Genomic DNA, 27518 nt, shown 5'->3' with positions numbered 1-27518 from the left:
CCACCTAGATAAACGGGACACTGGCCAAGGGTCACTTGAGGTTGACAGACACCCTGGGCACGGGGAGATGGGTAGGGCAGGAGACTGGACTAGGGATCCTAAGGTATTGAGGTCCATTAGTGTCATGTTTTATTTATTTGTGTATTTAAATGTTTATTTTTGAGAGAGAGACAGAGTGTGAGCAGAGGAGGGGCAGACACACACACACACAGACACACACACACACACACGCAGAATCTGAAGCAGGCTCCAGGCTCTGAGCTCTCAGCACAGAGCCCGACACGGGGCTTGAACTTGTGAACTTCAAGATCATGACCTGAGCTGAAATCGGATGCTTAACCAGGCGGTGCCATGTTTTTCAAGTGTGAGTGGTGATAACAAAATTATTTCACGTGGCTCCAGACACAGACACACATTTTTTATTCCAGTGGTTATGTATTTATTTTTATGGCTACCTTCTATTTATGTTAAGTGTTGCCGGTTTTCCTTTTTACTGAGGGGAAATAATGCTCCTTTTCAATTCGTGTTAAAGTTACAAAAGAGGGTTGGTTTAAAGACATGTATTGAGTACGCGATTGAATAAATGGTTTAGGGATGGCCAAAATTATAAGGGGGGTTTGTGAAAGCCTGGGATTTGGGAAACATTGCTCTCATTGATTACTGGTTCCCGTGGAAGGAAAATGATCCCTTATTGTTAGAAATTAGTATAAGTACCAGGGAATTGCCTCAGGGTCTAGTCTTCACCATCAGTTCCAAACATATGTACACATACCTTGACAGAGTGTGTTGATTAACTGCACACGCGCACACCCTACACCGAGGCATACGGGCTCCTTCACACCCTGGGCTGAGTTTATGAATAGCATATTTGTACATGTGCTATATCTGGGCATGTGTAAAAATACATACCTTGGGCACAATCAAGTTGCTGTTTTAGACATTTCTTTATTCCCCCTACACAATGCGCTGGGACATGTGAGCCTGGCTTATTTATAGATGAGGATCACTTTTCAGAGAACTTGGGGGCAAACACTCCCAGGGCCCAGGAACTGGCAGCTCCATACTCCTAGAAGAGGCCTGCGGCTTCATAGGATGATGCCCGGACTAGATGCTGGGAGGCAAGGGAGCCCTACTATTTGCTGAGAAACTTTGGGAAAGTAACTTCTCTGCTCGGAGCCACAGTTGGACCACCTGACCTTTAAGCCCATCTGTAGCATGAACTTCTTCAGACCCCGCAGCCTCCCCACCCCAACCACCAAATCACAGGCGGCTTGTGTGTCATTCATGCCAAGTCTCTAGCATCCCACACTCTGTGTACTAGCTGTGTGACCTGGGCCAAGTTACTTCTTCTTTTTTTAAAATGTTTATTTATTTTTGAGAGAGAGAGCAAAAGCAGGGGAGGGTAAGAGAGAGTGAGGAAGACACAGAATCCAAAGCAGGCTCCAGGCTCCGAGCTGTCAGCACAGAGCCTGACACGGGGCTCAAACTCACGAGCCACGAGATTATGACCTGAGCCAAAGTTGGACGCTTAACCGAATGAGCCACCCAGGTGCCCCTGGGCCAAGTTACTTCTGTCTCTGATCCTTAGGTCTCTTGTTTAACAATCCAAATAGTACTATCTGCCGTAGCCATATGTATAGACCTGGGAGGATGTTCGTGATGTGTTAAATTTTAAAAAAGTAAAAGTTGCGCTATAATTCTATTTTTGTTTTGGAAAAAAAGGTGATTGAGCAAAAAATCCCAGTATGGGGGGCCTGGCTGGGTCAGTAGGTAGAGCACACAACTCTTGATCTTGGGGTTATGAGTTTGAACCCCACGTTGGGTATAGAGTTTACTTAAAACAAACAAACAAAAAACCCCAGTATGTACAGTATAATCCACATTTTAAAAGAGGGTATTTCTAAACACATAGGGGAAAATTCCAGAGGACAGGCATCAAAACTAACAGAGGCTTTCTATGGATGATAAGGGCTTCTTCTTTTTTGCTTACATGAACATGAAAAACGCATCTTCTAGGAATATAAACTAAAAGTAAGTAGAGGAAAATATGGAAAATAAGAAACATCTACCTTGAAGGATGATGGGAAGAATTAAGTGAGAAAACACAGCTCTCATTAAATGGGGACCTGTTGTGCCTTTTGACGGGGAGACTTCTCTGCTCTCTCCTACTCTCTGGTGGCTGTCAAGAGTAGGCCCTCACTTGGTTCTTGCCCAGCAACTCTCAGGAAGCACCGACCAAAAGCAGCAAGGGGCCCACATTTTGGAAGCCACAGAAGTTAAAACGTCAGCCCTAGAAAGGCCAGGTCAGCATTTCCAAGGTCACTCCCTAGAATGCTCATTCATGGGATGTTAACAGGGTTGCTGCAAGAGGGGCTGTGGGCCGAGGAGACTATGAAGTGCTTGGTTCAACAAGTTTAACGGATTTTCCATACAGGACTTGTCAGAGCCTTGCCAGCTCCAAGAAGGGGATTTGTAGGTAGTTTTCCCGGCCTTATTTGACCACAGAATACTTTTTTTCGAGAAGCACATTTAGTGACTATTGTTTTACAAATAACGATGATCTAATCTCTTTCCTTTATTTTTTTCTTTTAATTTCATGGGTGGGGAGAATGAAGCTGAGTGCGAGGGGCCTCTGTGAGGAGGAACAGGCTAAGCAACAACCTGAATCAGCAGCATGACCTCCTGCCCTTCTTCCTCCCTCACTTCTGTTGCAGGAATATGCCCTGTGGCCCTTCTACCAAATGGAAGTTTCTCCTATACCTGTACCGCTTACCTAGATGTGAACAAAAGTCAGAGCAGCTGGGACAACTCAACACTCAAGACAGATTAGTCCCAGGGCAGAGAGACCTGGAAACCAGTGTTTCTGAGGCCAAGGAGCCCCACCTCCACCAGGAGAGAAGGAGAAAGCGAGCTGGTAACTACAGCTAGAGAGATGTAGGCAGAGGACCGTAGGGTGACTGGGAAAGGCCTTGGAGCTGCATTTCCAAAGATGTAAGAATCCATGGGGTGACAACCGTGTCATGAGACCAACTCAGAGTCCACAGAAGCAAATGAGCCTCGTGCTCTCTGCTCGTGCTGCATGTACATCTGGGCCTAGCCAGGAGGCCACAGTAGGGATCAAGTCTTAGGACCAGCCTCTGCTCCTCTGTGGCCCTCAATCTCCTCTTCAGTAAGGCAAGTGCTTGGGCTAGATATGCTCTGAAGGGCTCTATCACTACGCCATACCCAAGCTCCATAGCTTAGTGGGTGGCATTCTTTGCAAGGAGTAAAAACTCTGCCCAACTTCTCTCGGGGACCGGATGTGAGCTGAGAGTCAGGCAGTGGTTGGCCCCTAAACCAGTTTAGGCAAATGGAGCCACTGTGGCTGTAAGAATCCCAGTTCCTGAGCACATCCCAGAGCCCTCTCTGGCCTACCCACCGCCCACTCCCCATAGGACACTCACCGAGGCTCCTCGGGCACCGGCCCTTGGTCCTTCTCCCAAGTAATGACAGGTGCTGGCAGCCCTTCAATGTGGCATTCAAACCGAGCAGTCCCGTTCTCCTCCACCACCTGAGACTCCGGGTGCAGAGAGAAGCCTGCGAGTGCTGGGGGTGAGGACAGAGATGCATGGGCAGAGACAGGAGAGGAGCCCGGAAAAGACAGGGGGCACAGACAGTGAAACACACACAGGCACGCACATGCACACACAGAGAGACAGAGAAGTACAAGGTGACAGAAACACAAGCAGAGCAAATGCCAGCCAACAGAGACACAGTTGAAGAGGCAGCCGGGGGGGGGGGGTAAGAAGTGGAGACTACTGGTCAGATGCTGTGTCAGAATGAAGCGCAAAGCACTGCCTCCCAACCCCTAACATCACCATCATGGCCAGACTGCAGTAAGATGCACATTTCTTCTGGCCTAAAATTTCTTCACGGTGATCTTGTGTCTCTTGAGAACCGCCCCCCACCCGGGCTGGATGATGGGGCTTGTCCAGGTACTCCACCTGCTCCAGTGCCCCCCACTCTTACAAGACTTTCTGAAGGGCTTCCTGGAGGAGAGCACAACTCTAGACTCTCAAACTCAAAGGGAAAGAAAAGGAGGAAGGAAAGGGGGGGGGGGGGGGCAAAGGCAGCCACACCAGGAAAGGACCTACTGAGCAGAGGAAAGTGGAGTGAGCTCAAGAGATAGGCCTTTGTGCAAGGAGCTAATGGAGACCACACTTCCCGCGCCCCAGGCCTCCCGGGTCTCAGTTCAGCCCCCGGTTGCAGGCACTTACTGGCGAGCTTGACCACTGCGGCCTGGCTGGCCACCGCTCCAAGGGGGCCATGGGCCAGGCAGGAATAGTTGCCCTCAATGAGCTCTGAGTTCCCAGGGCCCGCCTCCTCACTGCTCTCAGGTGCTAGCGGCTGAGACAGCCATAAGGAGCCATTTGGTAGCAGGCGCAGGTAGTCGTGCTCAGGCAGAGAGCCTCCATCCTTGCTCCACGTGATGCTGGTGGGGGGTCCGGAAGCCCCCAGACCGCAGTCCAGCACTGCAGCTTGCTCTGGGCCCAGGATCACTTGCAGTGGCCCTGCCCCACAACTCAGCTCCACTGTTGTCTCCGGGGGCCACGGCAGTTCACCTGCACAGAGAGGGCAAGGACCAGGGCTGTTAGTGTGGGTCCTCCCGCATTCCACAGCCTCCAGATCCTCGGTCACCTGCCCAGGGGCTGGGGCAGCTCGTGGAAGAGGTCCCATAGAGAGATCTGCATCCAGATCCTTGGCTCCGCCCCATCACCTGTGATCTTGGGCAGTCTGCCGCCCTTCTCCGCGCCCACCTTCCCTGGCTGCTCAATTTCTTCATCAGCCAAAAAACACAGTTCGCAGCAACATTCTTCATAATAGGTGAAAAGGAGAAACAACCCAAATGCCCAGCACCTGATGAGTGGCTAAATATATTCCTCAGCCATCAGAAGAAATGAGAGTACCACTATCTGCCACCTGGATGAACTTTAAAAACTTTCTGCTAAGTGAAAGAAGCCAGTCGCAAAAATGGTACATATTATACAATCTCATTTCTAGGAAATGTCCAGAATGGGCAAATCCACAAAGACAGAAAGTAGATGAATGGCTGCCAGGGGCTAAGGAGAGGGAAGAATGAGGAACCATGGCAAAAGGATATGATGTTTCTTTTTTTGGGTGATGAGAATGTTCTGGTATTAGCCAGTGGTGATGGTCGTGCAAACCTGTGAACATCAGAAAGACCACTGACTTGTACATTCTGGATGGTGAAATCTGTGCTATGTGGATTTTATCTCAATGAAAAAAGTACACAGTAACCCCTTCCTCATAGGGCTGTTGGGAGCATTAAGTGGGACAAGGTGTGGAAAAGGAACACAGTGCCTGGCCTGGCACAGAACTGGCCCTCGGAAATGTCACTCCTCCCTGGAACCTTACAGATCATCTTGACCACTATCACCCAACCCACTTCTGTCCCAGTGACAGGAGAGGCTAAGCACTCCTCCCTACAGCTCAGTTCCCCTAGGTCATGCAGCAAGCCACAGCCCATCCCCAGGAGCCCCAGAAGAGCCTGTAGCTCCAACACGGCCCCTGCCACAAAGGGAGGACTAGGGGGGAATTGGGGGAGGGGAATGTCATCCCGGGGTCAAGGCAAAAATACACAAAGGCCAATGTTTATCATCTTAACTACCATTTCAACAAGGCCCAGTAATAGTTATTCATAGAGAAATGCTTGGTTTTCCCAGTTGTGTTGACCAGAAGGTCGACCTGCTACCTCCCCGTCTCATACAAGCTCAATGACCCAAGGTCCCTTCTTATCCTCAGGCCTGATGACACTTTGCTTACAGGCACAACGGCACATCTGAGAATGTACCGAGGACAAAGATGAGTACGATGGCACATACTTAGTACAGAGCAGGTCTGGGCTGATAGCCACATGAGGGCATGCAGAAAGCCAAATGGCTTGGGAATCAGGCAACCCTCAAGTTCTAGACCTGGGTCTGTCACAGTCTAGCTGTGTGGCCTCGGGCCAGTCACTCCTTCTGGACTTTAATTTGCTCAAACGTAGCTAGCAGGTGATATCTGAGATTCTAAGATTTTAGGATTATTCAGTGAAGAGTCATACGTGGATAAACCTATTCCCGAACATATAGAACACCATTTGGGCACACATACAGACAACCTTCCACACCTGAACATATGTGCCCCAGTTTCTGCCATACTTGTCATAACCTGGACATATAGATGTCCATACTTAGAACCCCTGTCTGGGGGCGCCTGGGTGGCTCAGTCGGTTGAGTGTCCAACTTCAGCTCAGGTCACGATCTCACGGTTCGTGAGTTCGAGCCCCGCGTCGGGCTCTGGGCTGATGGCTCAGAGCCTGGAGCTTCCTTCCGATTCTGTGTCTCCCTCTCTCTCTGCCCCTCCCCCATTCATGCTCTGTCTCTCTGTCTCAAAAATAAATAAACATTAAAAAAAAAAAAAAAAAGAACCCCTGTCTGTCTCCAGGCTCTCTTCCCATCACTCCTAGAGCAAAATAAGACTGAGGGGCAAAGACAAGTCCCAACTGGCTGAGTAAGGAGGCCAGGGCAGAAGCCAGGGCTCTGACACCAATGGGGCCTGAACAGGGCCTCTGCCTTTTTTTTTTTTTTTTTTTAAATTTTTTAAATGTTTATTCATTTTTTGAGAGCAAGAGAGACAGAGCATGAGTGGGGGAGGGGCAGAGAGAGAGGGAGCCGCCCCTGGGGCCCTGCCTTTCTTAATTCATCAGAAAGGCTCTGCTGGCACCTCCAACTGCACAACCAGCCTCAGCATCACTAGTGAGCGCAGGGACAGGCAGCCCTTGTCCTCACCCGGTTTCCATCCAGACTGGAGAAACCAGACTGGCCTTCACATCACTTTGGGCTATTTGCTGTGGTGGAAAGAGCATTTGACCTTGGGGCCAAAGATGTAGTTTTCAGTCTTGCTGCTCTGCCTACCAGCTGTGTGACAAACCCCTTAACCTCTCTGGGCCTTAGTTTCCAGATCTGTAAAATGAAGCCCATATGACCAAGCCTGTGAGGAGTAAACAAGATGATGGGTGTCGGCGCATCAATCAAGGAATGGGAGCTCATTCTTTACAGGCTCTTTATAAACTGTACAAATGTTTGCATGGTTTTTTTTTTTTTTTAATGAAAGATGTTACTTTAAAAAAAAAAAAAAACTACACAAATGTTAATTACAGTTCTTAACAGCCAGTCCCTTCTACCTCTAAAGCCCTAGATTCTATGATTCAAACATAGGGTAGGGGGAAGACAAGCCCGGGCTCTCAGCCCAGTGGCTTCCAATTGCCGGGTTCCAGCCGCTGAGCAGTCAGTTTGAGTTTCAAGGGAGAAAAGCCCCACATGACACGAATCCCTGAGCCCTGCGGCAGCCTCCCCGCCCCCCAAAGCACGTCCGGGGCCTGGAAAATCCCCTGCCGCGCTGAACAAACAATGTGAACAGTTGGGGCCTGAGCAGCTGCTGGGTATGTCAGCAGCCTGGGCTCTGGCGGGCAGGACGGCAGCCAGAGAGGCCGGTGGCTGGCTGGGGAGCCCAGAGGAGGCTCCGATTCCCTTCCTGAATATTCATGGATCAGCAGATGTCTGGCTTCGCCACCTCTGAGGAGCCAAGCACCCAGCAAGGTAGAACAGGGAAGCCAACAGGGATGTAGATGAGGAGGGAACCAGCCCACCCTGGCCCAGGTTGGTGGAAATGTCTTTGGAGCTTGAGATTCCTCATTTTATAAGTGGGGAAGCTGAGGCCCAGAAAGGTGGAGGGGTTGGGGTGTCTCATCTCTCCGGAAGACAGTAGGGGAAATGTCCTTTGACCTTTGGGGGATGAACCCAGCACTGAAGAGACAGTTGCCTTTGAATATGAGGGTTCTCTCTGCCTCAGTGCCCAACCCAATTTCTGTGCCCAGGACATGCATCCCCAGGGGTTCAGCTCAGGCGCCAGCCATCCATGAAGCTGGCCCTGCCTCCTCGGACAGAAGCTTTTTATGCTTTACATCACATAGCCGCTTGCGGGTCCCTTACCCATCCTTCCTCTTGCCTAGACGGACAACAGGGTGTTGGGTGGGGAGGGGGGGTGGGGACAAGCCTTGGTCCGGAGTCAAGGTCCTGGGTCATTTGTTACATGACCTTGGGCCCACTACTTTTACTCCTTCCAGCCTCAGTTTCCCCAGCCTGAAAAGGAAGAGTCTCCACTTTTCTCATGTTTGCCAAAATTCTGCCAGAAGCAGAGGACAGCACACTCAGGAGGCCTGCTGACTGCCCCCAAATGTTTTGATTTTTAAACCTGTGGTGAATTTTGCATTCTGCTCCATTACATAGCAATGCTTCTTTTCACATAAACTTGGTCCCTACACCACCAAATCACTTCATAAAAGCGATGCTCTGAGGAGTGGACCTTGTTTGTCCGGTGGCTTCTTGGCCACCCCTTTCCTGCCACCCCCAGCCACTGTCATGGCTGACCCCCAAAGCCCTTCCCATGAGTATTTCTCAGCTATCCCTCTCAGGACTGGGGCAGACACAGTGGACGCTTGCTGCCCACCAGCTTTGTGCCTCGATGGGGGCTCCTCTGCCACAATTCCTTCTCCTCAGCTTCCTTGGTGAGACCCTACCAGAGACACGGAGCTCCTATGCTTGGGAACCCTGAGGTCATCTCTCGATCTCCTTCTTCTAACAGGTTATTTTACCCACTTGCAGGATAAATTAGATTTTATGAGGCCAATTAGAACCCAGACAGAAAGGAGATTCGCTTCTGAGTCTCAGAGCCAGCTCGATGCTGTTTTGTGCGGTTAGTGGGGGCCAGGTGTGAGCCAGGGTTCCATTTCCCTGTGAACTCTCAGGAAAGGGGCCAGAGGGTGGGGGAGGGAAACCCAGCCTAGATGTCTCCTCCATGAAGCCAAGAACTTGCCACAAACATCAATGCCTTGTCACTTTTGAATTTCAGGGCCCAACAGATTTACATCTTGTGTTCAGTGTGGGGCCGGTTCTCCATGATGCCGTTATGTCTTTTCCTAGGAGACCCAAGTCAGTGTCTTCCAGAAACTTCCTTCCCCACCCCCCCCACCTTGGCGGCTTCCCTTACAAACACACTAAACCCCTCCCACCAACAGCTGAAAGAAGAGCTTGGGACAGTGGCCTGGGACACAAGGATGGGCACACAGTTCCCTTCATCTGTGATCCTGAGAGGCCCGGCCTCAGTGGACCTGACAGTAAAGCCACAGTCAGCTCCTGCCTCCCTCCCGTTCCCTGTGCCCCTCTATCCCCATCAAAACGCTTTCAGCTCTCTGAAAGCACACTGCTATTCCATATGTTGTTCCTGCTGCTCCCTCTCCTTACGACAGCCATGCTATCCCTGGTTCTGATGTTGTTGCCTCTTTTCTGCCCCATGGGATCCTGAGCACCTTGGTCATTGCAGTTATCACTCTAGAGTTTTTACTTTCTTTCTCTCCAACGAGGCAACAAGCTCAGAATCATGTCCTCGGCAGCTTTCTAGATCCCTGGTACCTGAAACAGTGCCTGGTACATACTAGGTGCTCAATAAATATTCCTTGAACAGACAAGGGGACATGTGGAGACACAGCCCCATCATGCTTTTCTAAGCTTCACTTTCCTTATCTGTAAAAATTATAGGAACTCCTTTAAAGTCTGGACATGACGTGAATAATGTATGTGGAAAACTGCCTATGTGGCATCTAGTAGACACTTAACAAAATGCTTAAAAAGCAGAGAGAAAAGCAAACTCACACTGAAAGAAACTCTGTACTTAAACATTACAATCACTGGGGAGCTCACTACCTTACCAGTTCTCCTGCTGTATGGCTCATATGATTAAAAATATTTCTCCTGTGCCCGCCTTTCTCTCCCTGTATGCTCTGATCATTTGCTGGAACTCTCTCCTCCAGACTATGTGACAAGCTAGTAAGTCTCTTATGGGAACCATCCAGAAGTCTTGGCTCTGCACCAGCTTACATACTCAGGTCTGCACCTGAAAGAGAGCTTACTGAGCCTCTGCTTCCCTGACCTCAATGACTCCAAAGCGCCTCAAATCCAGAGGATGCCTCAGCGTCAGCCTCAGCAGTGAGGTAGCCAACAGCCCAGCTAGATTCTGTCTCTCTGCATGTCAGGGCCAGAACATTAGCTCTTTGATTTTCCTCCCAACCCCAGCTCCCATCACCCTCCTCCAACCAGGCTAGGGCTGGCGTCCTCCCCCATCAGAGCTGCTCTTACTCCTCCCCTCTCTGCATACTCCAGGGGGCTGGGAGCCCCAAAGCCCACCTGGCAATGACATCTGTTCTGCATCTGGAATTCTGTGTCAAGTCTGGTTGCTGTACCTCAGAAACAGTGGAGGCCAAACAGGAGGCAGCGGGTAGGGATGAATGGAGAAGGGTGAATTCCAGAGCCCAGACTCAGACACACCAACTGAGGGAGGTCAAGCCCAAAGTGGGTAACTGCTCATGTGAGGGGGAGGGGGTGCAGAGAAACTGAACTTGGGTATGTGTGTACCAAATCCAGGGAAAATGTGGCTCCAAGAGCCAGGAGACTAGTTCCAGCCCCAGCTCAGTCCCTATCCATGCAGCTTTGGGAAGTCACTCAGCTTTCTCGTCTGGAAAATGGGTTCATGCTAAAATTACTTCTAAATTCCCTTCAGTGCTGCCATTCACTCTACTTGTGAGATAGCTTAACATGAAAGAGGTACCTTTAGAAGAAAAGAAAGGAACTGCTATTTTACACATAACGTATGACTAATTGGGCCATGAAAGTTCATAAAGGACCGATGAAGGTATGGAGAAATTCTGGAGAAAACTCACTATTAGGAGGAACTTGTTTGACCTCGTTCCTAACCTCGATATGGGGTCAGAGAGGGCCACCCCAATGGAAGGGAGGTGGACCTCTGTGTCTCCGGGCTGAGAAAGAGATGGGGCAGAGAAAGCAGCTCTCAGGTTCTTGGAGCCTTCTTATTACTGACCTGTGGCATCCCCACTCCCCAAATTTTGATTGGGTGGAAGGGAGAGCCCCACTTCTTGCACTCAGCATTCTCCCACCACCCCCAGACAGAAGCCCCATTCCTATAAGTCTCCCCAGCTCCAATCCTTGACTGGAGCCGTGTTGGGGGACACCAGCCCCTTCCCTCTGCCATGTTGAAGTTGCTGAAGCATCTATTATTTTTTTACTTCCCTCTCCCTCACCCCCTGCAAACTCAATCTATCTTCAGATCCCACTAATTCTACTTTCTAAATATCTCTAGAAGCCTGGCCACACCAACTGCCACTACGCCGGTTGCCTCCCTCCTCTCTTCTGGATTACTACAACAGCCTCCCAAGAAGCTGGAGCTTCCTGCTTCCAGTCCTGCCCCACCGACCGATTCTCCACACTGGCTGCGGGAGCTGATGCAAAGCTGATTTTAAAACTTGCCAAGGGCTCAGGCAGGCTCTCGGGCCAGGAACCTTGGTGGGACTTATAAAGTCCTTCAGGAGCTGGGCCCAGCCCCCATCTTCAGCCTTCTCTCTTGACACTTGTGGTACCAACCCCCCCCACCCCCATCCCACTCCATCCTGCCCCATTCTCATCCCTGTGCTCTCCTCTCCTGCCAGGCTTAGCTTCATTCAGTGTCCTAAACGAAGTCACTCTGAGCACTTACATGGGCAGTTCACTCTGGAAAACTTTGCCCATCATCACTCTCCTTTTACAGGGCTAACTGACCCTCTGCATGGAGCTGTATTATTCATCACTTCCTGGAGGAAGCTTTTTCCTGACCTTTCCAGACTACCTGTCATGTCAGTCTCCCTCCACCAGACAGCAAGCTCTGCACCAGGGACCAGGTCTGCCTCCTTTATTTCCCATATTCTAGGCACCAAGCACATGCTAGTCAAAAAGGGTGCTCAGTAAATATTTGTTGAATGAATGAATGAATGAATGAATGACCTCCGTCCAGATCAGGGTGGCTAGTCAGAACCCTACAGGAGTGTCCCTAGGCCTGTTAAGCTTTGCGCACTCAAAGGGTTTGGGACTGAGGGCCAGTAGCCTCGTTGTTTGGGCCATGCACACTGCTGCCAAGGGAGCCCCAGCTCGGGCCCTGCCCCAGCCTTGTGCACTCAAGAGCAGGGAGAGGCCAGGTCTCCCAGGCAAACTGAACCCCTTGCAGGAGGCCCCACAGATATACCGTAACGATCGAGCGCAGCTCCCAGCCCTCATCCCGCTTTGCTGGGTGACCCAGAGCCGGTTCCTGGAGCTCTTGGAAGAGCGTAAGAGAGTCGGCACAACTATTCCTTAATCCCCTGGGCTCCCGGAGGACGGAGGCCTCTCCCGCACTTCCCCGCCCCCTTCACCTGACAATCCCGGGTTCCGAGCCAGGGCTGGAGAGGGGCGTGTCTTTGTGGGGAGAGAAGGGGTCCGAGCTTTTCCGGGCACTTTCCCACCCGCTGTTTGGGTTTCCTGGAGATGGGCCTGGGGCCGGCCAGACCAAGGTTCCTCCGCGGTCCCTGCCTCCCTCCGCCGTCCCAGCCTCCCTCCCACGTGGCCTGGCTGAGTCTCTCTGGAAAGCCGAAGCAGCTGGAGAGAAATCCCCCTCCCCACCCCCACCTCTAAGTCCCTCCCCGACTCGCCCCGGACACATCCTCAGCTCCCCCCTCGCCAGGGAAGGCAAGAACTAGGCGAACAAAGCGGGCAGCCCATCCCCCTCCCCAGCTCTGCCACCTACCTTCCCCCTGGGCCGTCCCCCAAACGCACACAACACGGAAAGCAAGAGGACTAGGGTGGAAGAAGGAGCCCTAGGCACAGAGCACTGAGATTCCGTCACCCCAGCCCCAGCCCTTTCTCCAGTGTGGACAACTCTGACCCTTACCCCCACCCCCACCCCGCACTGAAGTGGTGGGGGGGGGGGGTGGCTGGAGGAGGCCTTGTTGACCTGGTCAACGCTTCCCTGACCTGCCCCTGGTGGGTGGGGCAGGAGTGACACGCGTCCCATCACGAGAGCGAGTGTTGGACAAGTCCACGAAAGCAACTGGTTTCCTGCCCCCCTCCCCCCGTCCACTCCGAGCCACGGGTTGGGGGAGCAACGCTAACTGTCCCCCCACCCCCCCACACCGCCCCAACCAGCCCCAGGGACCACACCCACTGGGCAAAGTTGAGTGTTTTATCACCTCTGTCCTCGCTCAGTCCGGAATCGCCTGCCCTGTCCCCCCCACCACGGGCAAGGACACTCCCCAAAAGCCAAGGCCAAATATTAGCTCAGCCCCGTAAACACAATTACACACAATCTGGACACAAATGGAGGTGCAGATACACACCCCCAACACCCCTCTTTCACACACTCTCAACCCACGACACGCGCGGGCAAGGAGAGCCCGCCCGGCGCAAGCCACCAACGCCGCAGCCGCGGCCCCGCGATGCCACGCCGCGACTGTGACACGCACTGCGGACACGTACGCCCGCAGAAGCCCCCCGTCCCCACCCTCTGAACGCGCGCGCGCACACCCTCACACTCACACACTCACACACTCCAGACTCCGCAAAGCAAGGACACACACCCCCTGCGGCCAAGTCCGTGCCGCAGACGCCCCCCCCGGCCGCAGCCCGCAGCCCCCCAAGCACAGGCATCACGGGCACCGGGACGGGCCGCCCGCGCCCTGCGGCCCCGCACTCGCTCGGGACCCGGGACGCACGCCAGCCCCACGGCCAGGCGCAGCCCGGGGCGCGGGCGCACCGACACGCCGCAGCCGCTCCCGCCACTGCCGCGGCGCCCGCCCTTACCGCGCGCGGCCAGCAGGCAGAAGGTCAGCGCGACGAGCCCGCCGCCGCGGCCAGCGTCGCCCCGCGCCATGGGGCCCGGCTCGGGACGCCGCCGCCGCCGCCACCGCCTCCCCGCGCCTCGGCCGCCGCCGCCGGGGGAGGGCGCGCCGGGCGTCAGTGGCCCGGGGAGGCGCGGCGCCGCGGGCGGGGGCGCGGCCTCGGGGGCCCGGGCCCGAGCGGGGGCCGGCGCGGGGGCCCGGGCTGCCGCCGCCTCGCCCGCCCCTCCATCGCCATCTTGGGCGAACAGCCGGGGCGGGGGCGCCCGGCGAGTGCGGCCGCAGGGCCCGCCGGGGACCCCGGCCCCGCGCTCCGTGACCCTGCTCCGCGCGGGGCTCTGCTCTGCTGGGGTCTCTGGGTCGCCTTGGGCCCCAGTTGGGCCGCTTGTTTCTGGGTCTGTTTGTCTCTTGGTCTCCCTGTCTCTGTGTCTCTTTCTGCCTCGGTGTCTCCGTTTCTTTTCCCTGCCGCTGCCTCAGGGTCTCCTCCAACTCGGTTCCAGGCTCAGTGGAGGCAGAGTCAAGGTCTCTGTCCGTCCCGCAGGCCCATCTTGCCACCTGAGCCCAGTCCATTTCCAGCCCAGATCCTGGCCTGAATCTTGTTAGCTTCTCCACAGGCTGCACCAGGAGATGCGCTGAGGACAGGACAGTTCCCTCCTCATCCTCATTCGCATGGCCATTCCAAGCGGGAGACTTCTCTTGGCCTCCTTCTCTTGCTCTTGCAATTATCAAGCTAGGCAGAGCATACTCTACCCCAAGCACTCGCACATTTAGACCTCTCTACACCCCTGGGAGGGACAAGAAGGTTTTGCTCCCATTTTACAAACAGGGAAACTGAAGATAGAGGAGGTGAAGTGACTTGCCCAAGGACACGAGGCTAGGGAGCTTTCAGACTCAGGAGCGTCATTTTCTACTCATTCTTCGATGGTGCCTTCCCTGACCTGGCCACACGGGTTGCCTCAGTATCCCACAAATATTTCTTGTTCCAAAGCCGGGTATTCAATTATCAGGGCTAGGGTAGGGGAGGAGTCCAGATTAAATGATCTATTTAAGGTCCTTTCCAAGCCCAAGATGCCATGATTCTTTTTAAGTGTATTTATTTATTTTGAAAGAGAGAGAGAGCAGCAAGCATGAGTGGGGAGAGGGGCAGTGAGAGAGAGAGAGAGAGAGAGAGAGAGAGAGAGAGAGAGAGAGAGAGAGAGAATTCTAAGCAGGCTCTGCTCTGTCAGCATAGAACCCGATGCGGGGCTTGATCTTATGACTAGTGCGATCCTGACCTGAGCTGAAATCAGCTGAAATCAAGAGTCAGACCCTTAACCGACTGAGCCACCAAGGCGCCCCAAGATGCCATGGTTTTTCATTCCTTAGGTGTCCAGTGTTCCCATGACTTAGAGCCATTTCATCTCTGTACCTGCTAGGTGCCTTACCCATTTGTTGCAAGTTACCTTTAATTATGGCCTGTACTTTGCAGATCTAACGGGCCCTGGCATGTATTCATTTCTTGTCAAGCCCATTGGCAGCATTTGACTTACGTGAGCACTCCTGCTTTCTTCTTTAGTGATCTCATCTGGTCATCAAGGCTTTAAATGACATCTTTTTTTTTTTTTTTTTAAGTTCTTAGTTTATTCTTTCATGAAAAATCTGCACCATCACCACAGAGAAAGTCACTGCAGAATCTTTACTCCTTCTGTTGTCCAATCTCCAGCTCACTTTTCACCAGTACCAACATGGATCTGCAGTCCCCCTGACTTTCTTCGTTCCGTTTTTGCATTCCTTTTGTGTGTTCTTGAGGTCTTTATCTTCTACAGGCCATGTCTTACAAGTCTATGTTTGGGTTCCTTTTTCTTTGCATCATCCAATGAACCATAAATCATTACAAAGATGCCATCTGGTGTGGTCTTATACATTCTGGGTAGTTTTCCCCAAATTTCTGTCTTAGTACGGTACTGCTGCCTTTCCAGCGTGAAGAATATCGATGACCATTTGTTTCTGCTGAAATTCCTGGTCTGGATAGTTATCATGTCAGTCATGATGGTGGCCAAGCTTCAGGCAGCCAGGGAGGAAAAGAGCTTAAATGACATCTATCTTTATGCTAAAGATGCCCGAATATATACTTCCAGCCTGGACCCTCTCCCTCGAACTCCAGACTCATATCCTGCCACCTGCTCAATATTCCCATTGGATGTCTAATAGGCATCTAAATTTAACATGCACAACTGAGTCTTGACCTTCCCTGTCAAACTTGTGCCTCCCACAGTCTCCTTGTCTGAGGTCCTAGCAGCTCCATCCTTCCCCTACCACAGGATCCAAGCTCCCTCAGCTCTCATCTGGATTGTCACCCCACCTTAGGTCTCCTTTTTTCTGTCCTTGTACCTCTTCCGTCTTTTCCCAATACAGCAAAAGGCGTCCTGTTACAGTGTGCACAAGATCATGTCACTTCTCCGCTCAAAACCCACCAGTCCCTTCCATCTCAGAGCAAAAGCCAAAGTCCTTCCTGTGATGAGAAGGGCTGTGGTGGCCAGTTCCCTCCCTCCAGCCCCTAGACCTTTGCCCACCTAGTTCAGCGTGGAACTCTGCCTCCCGATCCCTCCTTCCTCACAACGTCCTCCCTCTCCCTACCCCCCTTCTTTCTAACATGCTCTACATTTTACTTATTTTATTTCTAGTCTGTCTACTCAACAGAATGAGGGCTTCATGAGGACAGGGATTTTTGTCTGCTAGATTCCCTGCTGAATTCTAAGCAGCTGGACCAGTATCTCTGGCACTGTATAGGTACCAGGGGTCAAGATAAAAAAGATACAAGTCACTGCCCACAGGGAGGGTAGTGTCCTAAGTGGCATGGGGTGGCAGGGAGAATGGGAACAAGAGAAGGAAGGACAGTGGTGTGTGTCTAAGGGGGTGGGGGTGAGGAAGGAGGCTTCACGGAACTATTGATTGTTATAAATGTTTGACCTGGGTCTTGACAATTTAAGGAGGATAGAACTGATGGTGGGGGAAGAGGCCCAGGGGTATAAGAGCACAGGAAATGGCAGATCCAATCATTAGCGGCACAGATATCCATGGATGACCCCGATGGGTCAGACCCTGCTCTGGGCACTAGGGGCATAATGGTGAACAAGATGGTTCTTGCCTGCATGGTGCTTGGTCTAGTGAGGGAGACAGACAAGTAGGCAGGTAACTCTAATACTGTGTGATATATAGGCTGTGAAGGGGTACAGGGAGTATTAGAGTTACCTCATATCTCTCCCTTTTCCTCTGCCCCTCCCCAACTCTTGCTCTTGCTCTCTCTCTCAAAAAAAAAAAAAAAAAAAAAAATCATCAATTTAGGAGCACCTGGCTGGCTTAGTGGGTAGAGCGTGTGACTCTTGATCTCAGGATTGTGAGATTGAGCCCCACATGGGATGTGGAGATTACTTAAAAAATAAAATCTTTTAAAAAATTTTTAATGTTTATTTATCTTTATGAGAGAGAGGGTCAGACAGACAGAATGTGAGCAGGGGAGGGGCAAAGAGAGAGACACAGAATTGGAAGCAGGCTCCAGGCTCTGAGCTGTCAGCACAGAGCCTGATGTGGGGCTTGAACCCATGAACCATGAGATCATGACCTGAGCCTAAGTCGGATGCTTAACCAACTGAGCCATGCAGGCGCACCCTCCCAAAATAAAATCTTTTTAAAAAAATCATCAATTAAATGTGTTAAAAGTGCCTTCAATTCACCATATACTGTTACATATTTTTAAGTTTATTTATTTTGTGAGAGAGAGAGAGAGCAGGGGAGGGGCAGAGAGAGAGAGAGAGAGAGGAGAATCCCAAGAAGGCTCTGTACCATCAGCACAGAGCCTGACGTAGGGCTCAAGCCCACAGAACCACAAGGCCATGACCTGGGCCTAAATCAAGAGTCAGAAGCTGAACCGACTGAGCCACCCAGTTGTCCCTATAATTTATTATTTTCTTAAAATAACTTCCGTGAGAAATTCTAAGACGGAAGTAACATCTTGGAGACCAGCCAACGTAGAGGCTGAGAGACCTGGCATAGGCTCCACCGAGGTCTGCGGTTTCTATTGGTTTGACCAGGTGGGTGGGATGCTATCAAAGACGACACAGGGAAGAGCCGGGCAGTGGCGTGGGACTCTCAAATTAACATGCTGAGGGGGAGGTGCCTACATGGCATCCAGGTGAAAATATCAAATCACCAGCAATGCCATTTTCATCTGAGCAGAGAGATCAGAACTGGAGAAACTATTTTGTGAGCTGGCACTTCCAGCAGAGCACCTAACCCACCTTATTATAACATTCTTTATTGAACTGTCTGGCTGACCTGCAAGACAGTAAACTCCTTGCGGCAGTAACCACACGTATCTTGCTCACTTTTTCCTGGCATCTAGCACAGTGCACAGCATATAGTAAGATCCCAATTAATGTTTTTAAAGTGAATGATAAAGTTACTCGTCGGGGTGCGTGAGTGGCTCGGTCAGTTTAGGTCTTGATCTCATGGTTCGTGAGTTCGAGTCCCACGTCGGGCTCTGGGCTGACCGCTCAGAGCCTGGAGCCTGTTTCGCATTCTGTGTCTCCCTCTCTCTGACCCTCCCCCGTTCATGCTCTGTCTCTCTCTGTCTCAAAAATAAATAAACGTTTTAAAAAATTAAAAAAATATATGTAGAAGTTCTCTGGCACTCCTCCCTTCGAGGAGTACTGTCTACTTGCCCTCCCTTTGAATACAGGCCGGCCTTAGGCCCTCAGCTCTAAAGGATAGGATGTGATGGAGGTGATACTGCTTGGCTTCTGAGGTTAGTCATAAAAGAAGACTCAAGTCCCACCCGCCTCTACTCTCAGGCACATGCATCAGAGAGCCCTGAGCTACCCTGTCAGAAGTCTGGCCACTTGAGGCTGCCATGTTGGAGAGACCACGTGGGAAGACAACACGGACAAAGAGACGCTACGGTAGCCTCAGCTCTTGCACCCAAGGAGCCAAACGGGTAAGTGAGGAAACCTTCCCCGTGTCCAGCCCCAGCCCCTATCTGACTACGACCACATAGGAGACCCTGAGACCAGTCAATCCCCAGCACCGTGAGAGATAGTAATAATAACAAATGGTCATTGTTTTATGCCACTAAGTTTGGGGTGGCTTGTTATATAGTCCTGGATAACCAGAACCGCTGCGGGGGTCTTACTGGCTTGGGTTCACTGTTAGAACCACTCACTGCCTCCCTCCCCCATTCAGCCCCTTTAAAGGAAGATGCAAAAGTTAAATATGTTTACAATATCTTCACCCTTCATATTCAAAACTATCTCCCCTACTACATCTCTGCTCAAACCCTCTGAGCCCATGGGATGTCTCGCCCCTCCACCTGAGATGCCTTTCCACCCCTCACCACAAAATCGCTAACCGATTTATAGAATTATAGGATATTTTTATTTTCGTCATGGTGCTTTTCTATGTTTTAAATAAGTTGTCGGCACTGAACACATTTTATTTTTGCAACCAGAAATATTAAATGTAACTTAGAAGAGAAAAATATAATCTTCAGTTTGGGATGATGAGGAAGAAGTTCTGGAGATAAACAGTGGTGATGGTTGCACAACAGTGCGAATGTACTTAGTGCCACTGTGGTGGCCACTGAAAAATGGCCACGTGGTAAATTTTGTTGTGTATATTTCATCACGATGGAAAAAATATATACAGTTCCTGGGGCGCCTGGGTGGCTCAGTTGGTTGAATGTCCGACTTCGGCTCAGGTCATCATCTCGAGGTTCGTGGGTTCGAGCCCTGCATCGGGCTTTGTGCTGACAGCTCAGAGCCTGGAGCCTGCTTTGGATTCTGTCTCCCTCTCTCTCTGCCCCTCCCCCGCTCACACTCTGTCTCTCAAAATATAACTCTGTCTCTCAAAAATAAACAAACATTAAAAAAAACTAAAAAAACATATATACAGTTTCTTAAAAACTCAAGTGCCAGTTCCTTCAAGATAGATCATCCAGGGGCGCCTGGGTGGCGCAGTCGGTTAAGCGTCCGACTTCAGCCAGGTCACGATCTCGTGGTCTGTGAGTTCGAGCCCCGCGTCGGGCTCTGGGCTGATGGCTCAGAGCCTGGAGCCTGTTTCCGATTCTGTGTCTCCCTCTCTCTCTGACCCTCCCCCGTTCATGCTCTGTCTCTCTCTGTCCCAAAAATAAATAAACGTTGAAAAAAAAATTAAAAAAAAAAAAAAAAAAAAAAAGATAGATCATCCAGATCTTTCTTACCCATTCGTCTGTATCACTCAATAGGCACTGGATTATTTCTGCCTCGGACAGGGATTTCATTATGCAAATGAAGTTTAATTATGTAAATTAATTGTGTAAATCAGTTTGTCTCAGTCTTGTGTCCCAGATGACACTGGAAGCTCCCTGAGGGCAGAAACTGGCATTATACAGGTGGTCATGCCCACAGTACCTTTATAAAACAATTGCCTGGAAATCAGAACACATTTCCTTAAAGAATCGACGCCACAAATGAAGGCTGTGTTCTTAGACTAGCCAATCAAAATCTGTTTAACTCATTAAATAGCTGAAATGTTGTATATTGGCAATGAAACTATATTGCAGAAACACAGTGAAAATACGAGCAATTAAACAAAACAGAAAAATCAATGGAAAGGTCGACAAGTTCGGGATTGAATTAGTAATAAATACATATATTTAAAAAGAGATCATAATTAGCAAGGTAAAACCAAGTTCTGCATGAATGAAAATGACTCAAAGTTTATTACATGACTCATGTCTGAATACATTTACGTAGTTACAATAACATAAGCACTGATACTGGTTTAAGTGAAATTGCAATAGAACTATATTGAGGGGCACCTGGGTGGCTCAGTTGGTTAAGCATTCCACTCTTGATTTTAGCTCAGGTCATGATCTCACAATTGGTGAGATCAAGCCCTGCATCAGGCTCTGTGCTGACAGAGTAGAGCCTGCTTGGGATTTTCTCTCTCCTTCTCTCTCTGCCCCTCCCCAGCTCATGCACATGTGTGCGCACATGCTCTCTCGCTCTCAAAATAAATAAATAAACATTAAAAAAAAAAAAAAGAACTGGGGCGCCTGAGTGACTCAGTTGGTTAAGCGGCCAACTTCGGCTCAGGTCATGATCTCACAGTTTGTGGGTTCAGCCCCGTGAAAGCTCTGTGCTGACAGCTTGGAGCCTGGAGCCTGCTTTGGATTCTGTCTCTGTCTCTCTCTGCCCCTCCCTCACTCACACATTTTCTCTCTCTCTCTCTCTCTCTCTAATATAAATGAATAAAAAATGGAAAATAATAATAATAAAAAAGAATTATATTGAAAAGATGAGGGGGATGGGAAATGTGTGTGTTTGGTGAAAATGGGAAGGAAAACAGGTAAATTCTAAGCTTTCATCGTGGAATGCCACTGAACAATGTATGAAAACTGAAAATAATCAGTAACGTTATATACATTTTATTTAGAGATTTGTTTTAGAAATTGACTCTGTAAAGCCATGTGCCTGTGAAATTGGGATAAAAGTAAACCTAAAAAAAAAAAAAAAAGCAAAAGTGACACAAATGTCTGTATGGTTCAGTCAGAACCTGCCTTCCCTCTCAGCTCTCCAGGCAGACACTGATCCATTGCCCCATTCCCATCACTGCCCTGCTGCGCCCAGCAGCTAGTTCCTGTCTGCAGCCACTGCTCCACTGTGCAAGGTCAGCCTGCCCCGGCGAGTCTGAGATTCGGATGGCTCCTTTCTGGTACCCCTTCAGGAGGACCCCTGCACATCTGGCGTAATGGGCTAAGACTTGCTCTCTCCCAGGGGTTCTGGATGCCCTGTTGTAGCTGGACACACTGACCTTGGCAGGATGGGCACACTGCCTTCATCAGAACTGAGAGGTAGGTGATACAGGTCACCTTGTCCACCTCCCCCATCCCGCTTTTGTTTTTTTTATTAATGTTTATTCATTTTTGAGAGAGAGAGAGAGAGAGAGAGAGAGAGAGAGAGAGAGAGAGAGTGCACAAACAGGAGAGGGGCAGAGAGAGAGAGAGAGAGAGAGGGAGACAGAGATTCTGAAGCAGGTTCCAGGCTCTGAGCTGTCAGCTCAAAGGCTGACTTGGAGCTTGAACCCACCAAGCGCCCGATCATGACCTGAGCCGAAGTTGGACGCTTAACTGACTGAGCCAGCCAGGCACCCATCTACCCCTCTTTGGAAGCTGTACCCCCTATTACTGGAGACTGTTTCCACCCACAGCCTCTGAGGGTCAGGGCCCCCCCCCCAGGCTTGTCCTACCCAGTGGCCTTTTTCCTCCTCACTTTCCCCATCAAAGCATGTCTACCCAAAGACCCGCCCTCTCCTGTGGTCTCTCAAATAGACAGCCTGTTGAAGTGCAGCAAGCAGGAAAGCTAAGGGCAGAGGTAGAGCCCCCTGAGTACTTGTTATTCAAGGCTCTTCACCATCCACCCCTAGCCTTAGAGTCTGTTCCTTTCATTGCCCCCACATGCAGGCTCCCGGCTCCCAGTGAGCCAGCTATCTCTCCCAGCCCCTGGTTTATCCCTTTGTGCCTGTGAGTAAAGCATTTTCTTTGCTTGGAATGACTTCCTCCCACTTGGGGAAAGTTATCCTTAAAACTTAATCCAGGGGCACTTGGTTGGCTTAGTTGGTTCAGCATCTGACTCTCGATTTTGGCTCAGGTCATGATCCTGGGATCACGGGATCGAGCCCTGTGTCAGGCTCTGTGCACTGAACATGGAGCCTGCTTGGGACTCTCTCTCCCTCTCTGCCCCTCTCCCCGGTGCACTCTCTCTCTCTCTCTCTCTCTGAAAATAAATAAATAAACTTTAAAAAATAAATAAAACTTAATCCAAATGCTACCTCCTTTGTGCAGCCTTCCCTGACCACCTTTTTCTTCGTTGCCCAGAAAAATTAATAGTTTGTGTTTGTTGAGTGCTGTGTACCAGATACTAGCAGGTTGGCATGCATTTTCTTATAGCAGAGTTATAGCAGCTCCATCAAGTAGTACCATCATCAGTCCTATGTTCTAAAAGGGGAAGCTGAAGCACAGAGAGTTTAAGAAACTTGCTCAAGATCACACAGCGGGAGGTGATTCAGTGGGAGTCAGGACAGGTCAAAGCCCTCACTCCTAACTGCTGTCCTGCTGTGTGTGCCTCCGTGGAGCTCACACAGCACTCGATATATTTCTCTTTGCGCTTACCCTTTTTTGTTTACAGTCCATCTCCACGCCTGGATTGAAATCTTTTGAGAGTAGAGAACGTTGTCTGGCTCCTCTGAACATCCTCAGATCCCTGGATCCCTCAGCATGAGCCATGCCCATGGCAGCTGTTCAATTCATGTTGCTTGCTAATGGATGAGTAGAGCCAGAATTAGCATTCCACTTCTGCACCATGACCTTGGGAAAGACATACAACCTCACTGAGCTCTAATTTCTTTCTCTGGGGAGTAGGGTGAGGCAGCCACAGTGGGGAATAATACTAATATCTAACTGATGTCTCCTAACTCATTGTGGAGATCAAATGGAACAAGACACTGTCATGAGGAAATATTCTGTAAGTGCTCTTACAAATTACAAATGGTAGCAGTTGGTTCTCAGAAGGCAATGTGTTCTCTGCTCATAGGCAAAACGTGTTATTCCTACAAGGGCCTTACAGCTAATGATAACTTCATCCTAACCATGTGCAATATTGGAAAATCAGCCCTTGGGTCAGGAAGGTGGGAAATGTCTGAGCCCCAGGCAGAGTCTACTCACCCCCATGGCAGACTTCTGTACCCACCCTCCTTGATCACATCCCAGAAATTGCTGTTCTCCCAAGATCCCTGGGGCTGAGTCATGTTCCTCTCCCCACCCAGCATCTACCTCCTCCCCAGAGCTTGGGCCGGACAATTCAGGTCCTGGAGAGTGGACTGCTCCCACTTGCAGCCTTGCACTCTTTGGAGGAGTGGGGTTAGACCAATGGCAGGAGTGCCAACATTAGCTTCATCAACCACCTCCAGGCCCCAGTCGCATGCCAGGTCTGCGTTCGGCACTTTGGCCTCACTACGACTCTGTGAAGGAGGTATTAGAACCTCACTTTGCCCGAGATTAGAGAAGCAAAGGGTTTACTCAAAATCATGACTGTTGGACTTGACCCCAAGTCTATCAGGTTCCAAATTCTCTAGTCTTTCCCATGCTCCTCCTTTTTTCTCTGGGCAAGTTCAAGGAGATTTATATCCAAGATCCACCCAGGACATGCTTTCTCAGCATGAGCTCAGTCCCTGAAGGAGCTCAGATTTCAGGCAAACACCATATTTCCTTGATTTAAAATGCATTCCTATTCACATTTTTATATTTCTGATATCAGGATCTTACAGATGGTAATATCTTAGATTTTAGGAAATTTAGTAGGAGTCCTAGAGACCGCATTCCAGTTCTCTGTTCAGCTACCAACTGGTTTTGTGCCTTTGAAGGAGTCACCTTACTTGCTTGTAGATCAGGGAGTCTAATCAGCCTGACTGTTGTCAGCTCTGCCACTTGACAGCTTGTACAGCTTTGCAATCTTCTCTGGGACTCGGGTTCCCCATATGTAAAATGATGGGAGGGGTCTCTAATTTTGTACCTCTTCTTTTAAGCTGCAGAATACATTTCCCCAGTCACAGGTAAGTAAACAGCTAAACTGCTCTGGATTAAGTAATGGCTGGAGGGCCTGGAACCCTGGGGTCTCCTCTACTCCCTCCACTTCTGTCAGGGCCATTATGGCGGCCCCCTCAGCCTTCTCAGTTTGGCAAATCCCTCTGTTGAGCCCTGGTTTGGGAGAACACTGAATGAAGACAACGCTAGAAGATCTGGGCTCAAGTATGGACTCTGAGCCGCTGGGATGGTGAAGTATAATCACTTCCTGGCTCTGGGTGTCAGCTTCTCATCTGCAAAGTCAGCAGTAGATGAGATGTTTCCTAAGAATCTGTTCTGGTGCTAACATTCCATGATCACAATCTTCCAATGCTCTACCTCAAAGGTGCTTTACTTTGGTTGCATATTAGGATCACCTAGAGAGCTTATGAGAAAAATTAAAAGATGGCAGGTCTCCTCACTGCCCTCCATGTTGATGTAATTGATCATAGGAGGGACTAAGACATCAACATTGTTAAAACTCCCCAGGCAATTGTGATAGCCACCAGGGCTAAGAGGCACCACTCCTCCGATGGGGGACAGAGAATAAAAATTCCAGTGACATTTCAAAGAAAAGGTCCTGGGGCACCTGTGTGGCTCATTCACGTCTGACTCTTGATTTAGGCTCAGGTCATGATCTCACAGTTCGTGAGTTCCAGCCCCGCGTCGGGCTCTGTGCTGACATCACAGAGCCTGCTTGGGATTCTCTCTCTCCCTCTCTCTCTGTCCCTACCCCCCTCAAAATAAATAAATCAGTAAACATTTTTTAAAAAATGATTCAAAACAAAGAAAGGGTCCTAAAAACTTAACTTAGGGAGAATTTGGGCTGTTTTTTGGCAGCCCTATTAGTGAATTGGTATATAGGTACTTGGGAACCTAAGAAGCACCATCAAAATATTCATTTGAAAATTGTTTAAAGTTTCTAATAAGCCGGTCCAGAATTTGCCAAATGCAATACAGTGCCTACTCTCAGCGTGTGTAATCTAACTGGAGAAACAGAATGAGTGGCCAAAAGTACGGTGTAAAATTAAGTGCTAAATCGGAGATGACCTTATTGAGCACTTCTGTTGCATATGCCAGGCACCAAGTTGTTCACAGCAAACAGAGTTAATCCTCACAACCATCTGTTGAGGAGGGTTCTGTTATTATTCCGATTTCCTACTTTAGGAAACTGAGGGTCAGGATGTTATGTAAACGTGCCCAAGCCCACAAAGCTAGCAAGTAGCAAAGGTTGAAGCCAGGCTCCAAAGCCAATGCAGGTATTATTTTGCCAACCCACTTATCTTTGGGTGGGGACATTCCCATAAGCTCTGTAGGGTGCCTAGAGGAACCTGGGCCTGACTTCAAAGTATATGTTCTACTAACTGGAAGAGGAACGCCTCAGGAGGCTTGTGGGGACCAAAGATCCCAGGTGGGGGAAAGTGAGGAAAGGTCAGGTGACACGGGGCCTTGGATTGGATTAGGGCCTGGAGCAGGAAGGTGAGAATATAAAGTACATTTACGAAAGTGGCAAGTGTCCTGCTGGGTGTGCTAGTGAGGGGGGTTGGTGAGGGTGGGGGTGGGGTGAGTTGGTCCTGAGAACCTGGAGGACAAGGGCTGTTCCTCTTCTATCTTTGTTTTCTCCTGGCCCATCAAAGGCCTGGCACTTGATCGTTACTAAATATTCGCTGAATGAAAGTTGAGAGCAGCTTCTTTGAAGTCACTTGGAATTCCTAATCTTCTCCTCCAACTCAGGCTAGAGAGCTGCTACAGTTACTCACCATGACCTTACAGGTCCTCGACTGAGGTAGGAAGGGCAGCAATAGGAATGAGGAGGAAGGGACAGTGGAGACAACGCAAAGCAATTAACTGGCAGGGCCACACATCCCAAAGCTCCCAACTGCATCACATGCAGTAGCATTTACATGCATGCTTAGGGATGCAACGATGACCACATACACCCCCAGAGACCCAGCCAACATGGAGAGTTCCTTCTACAGAAGAGCAATGTGCTTTCCAGAACCTACCTGGCCAGAGGACCTTCCTGCAGAGAATTCTCATCTGTGAATGGAATGTTAAACTAATCTATGCCACTTCTGCGGGATGCTTTTCCAGTGAGGACTGCCCAGGGTGGGGTGGGGGTGGGGATGGGTGAGGGGGAAGGGGCGGAGTGTGTGTGTAGAGTTCTGGGACTGGTTAATTGTTTCCCCAAACTCTGTATTTCAAGGACTCAAGTTTGGGAGCCAATTTAGAGAAAGCATCTTTCAGTAAGGAGCACACACAGCAGACTCAACAACTCAGCTGAGCCAGAGCTGAATCCCATCTAAGCCATTTCAACGGGACCTCAACCTCTTCCAGAGTGGCAAGGCCAGGGCACCAGAGCTGTGGGCAGAGCTAGGCCGATAAACGTTTAAATCCTGGTAATTCCTCGAACCACTCCAAGCCCAAAATAAAATTACAACCATGAGATTCTCATACTACAGTTGTTTCAATTCTGTTTCCCTCGAAAGCACCATGGGATCAATCATTGTTTCCCCATAATCACTGAGTGGGTGAGGTTAGGCCAAAGGGAAGTCCAAAGGCTTCAGGGCCATAGCACTTGCCCGGATAGGACTCTGGAGCCCTGAAGCCCTATAGCCACTGGGAGGTCTGCACTTCCAACACAGTATCTGCAGGATGCTTATGGCCAGGTTGAAAGTAGATTTTTTTTTAATTTTAATTCTTAAAAAATATTTTAAGTAATCTCTACATTCAAATGGGGCTCGAACTAACAACCCCAAGATCAGGAATCACATGCTCTACCAACTGAGCCAGCCAGGCACCCAACAAAGCTGATTTGGAAAAAAAAAAAATTTTTATGTTTATTTATTTTTGAGAGGCAGAGAGAGACAGGGTGTGAGCAGGGAAGGGGCAGAGAGAGAGGGAAACCGAATTGGAAGCAGGCTCCAAGCACTGAGCTGTCAGCACAGAGCCCCATGTGGGGCTTGAACCCACGAACTGGGACACCATGACCTGAGCTGAAGTTGGACCCTCAACTGACTGAGCCACCCAGGTGCCCCCAGAAAGCTGACTTTTTAAAAGTTTGTTTGTTTGTTTATTTATTTGAGAGAGAGA

General features: G+C 50.1%; 1 protein-coding gene across 2 annotated transcripts in view; it reads right to left on the bottom strand.

Moving 5' to 3' along the window:
- The window catches only part of IGDCC4 (immunoglobulin superfamily DCC subclass member 4), a 40481-nt gene extending 26607 nt beyond the window's left edge, over positions 1–13874 (bottom strand). For both annotated transcript variants that reach the window (XM_047864351.1, XM_047864352.1), the window contains exons 1-3: positions 13758–13874; positions 4257–4601; positions 3444–3585 (exon numbers count right to left, since the gene is read on the bottom strand). In XM_047864351.1, the coding sequence (XP_047720307.1) occupies positions 3444–3585; positions 4257–4601; positions 13758–13827 (557 nt within the window). In that variant the 5' untranslated portion in view covers positions 13828–13874. The remainder of the gene's footprint in view (positions 1–3443; positions 3586–4256; positions 4602–13757) is intronic.
- Between the last annotated feature and the right edge of the window lie 13644 nt (positions 13875–27518).

Source organism: Prionailurus viverrinus, chromosome B3 (assembly GCF_022837055.1).
Source record: "Prionailurus viverrinus isolate Anna chromosome B3, UM_Priviv_1.0, whole genome shotgun sequence".
Classification (NCBI taxonomy): Eukaryota; Metazoa; Chordata; class Mammalia; order Carnivora; family Felidae; genus Prionailurus; species Prionailurus viverrinus.
Note: the sequence above shows the minus strand (reverse complement) of the source record. Positions and strands in the feature narration are given on the sequence as shown.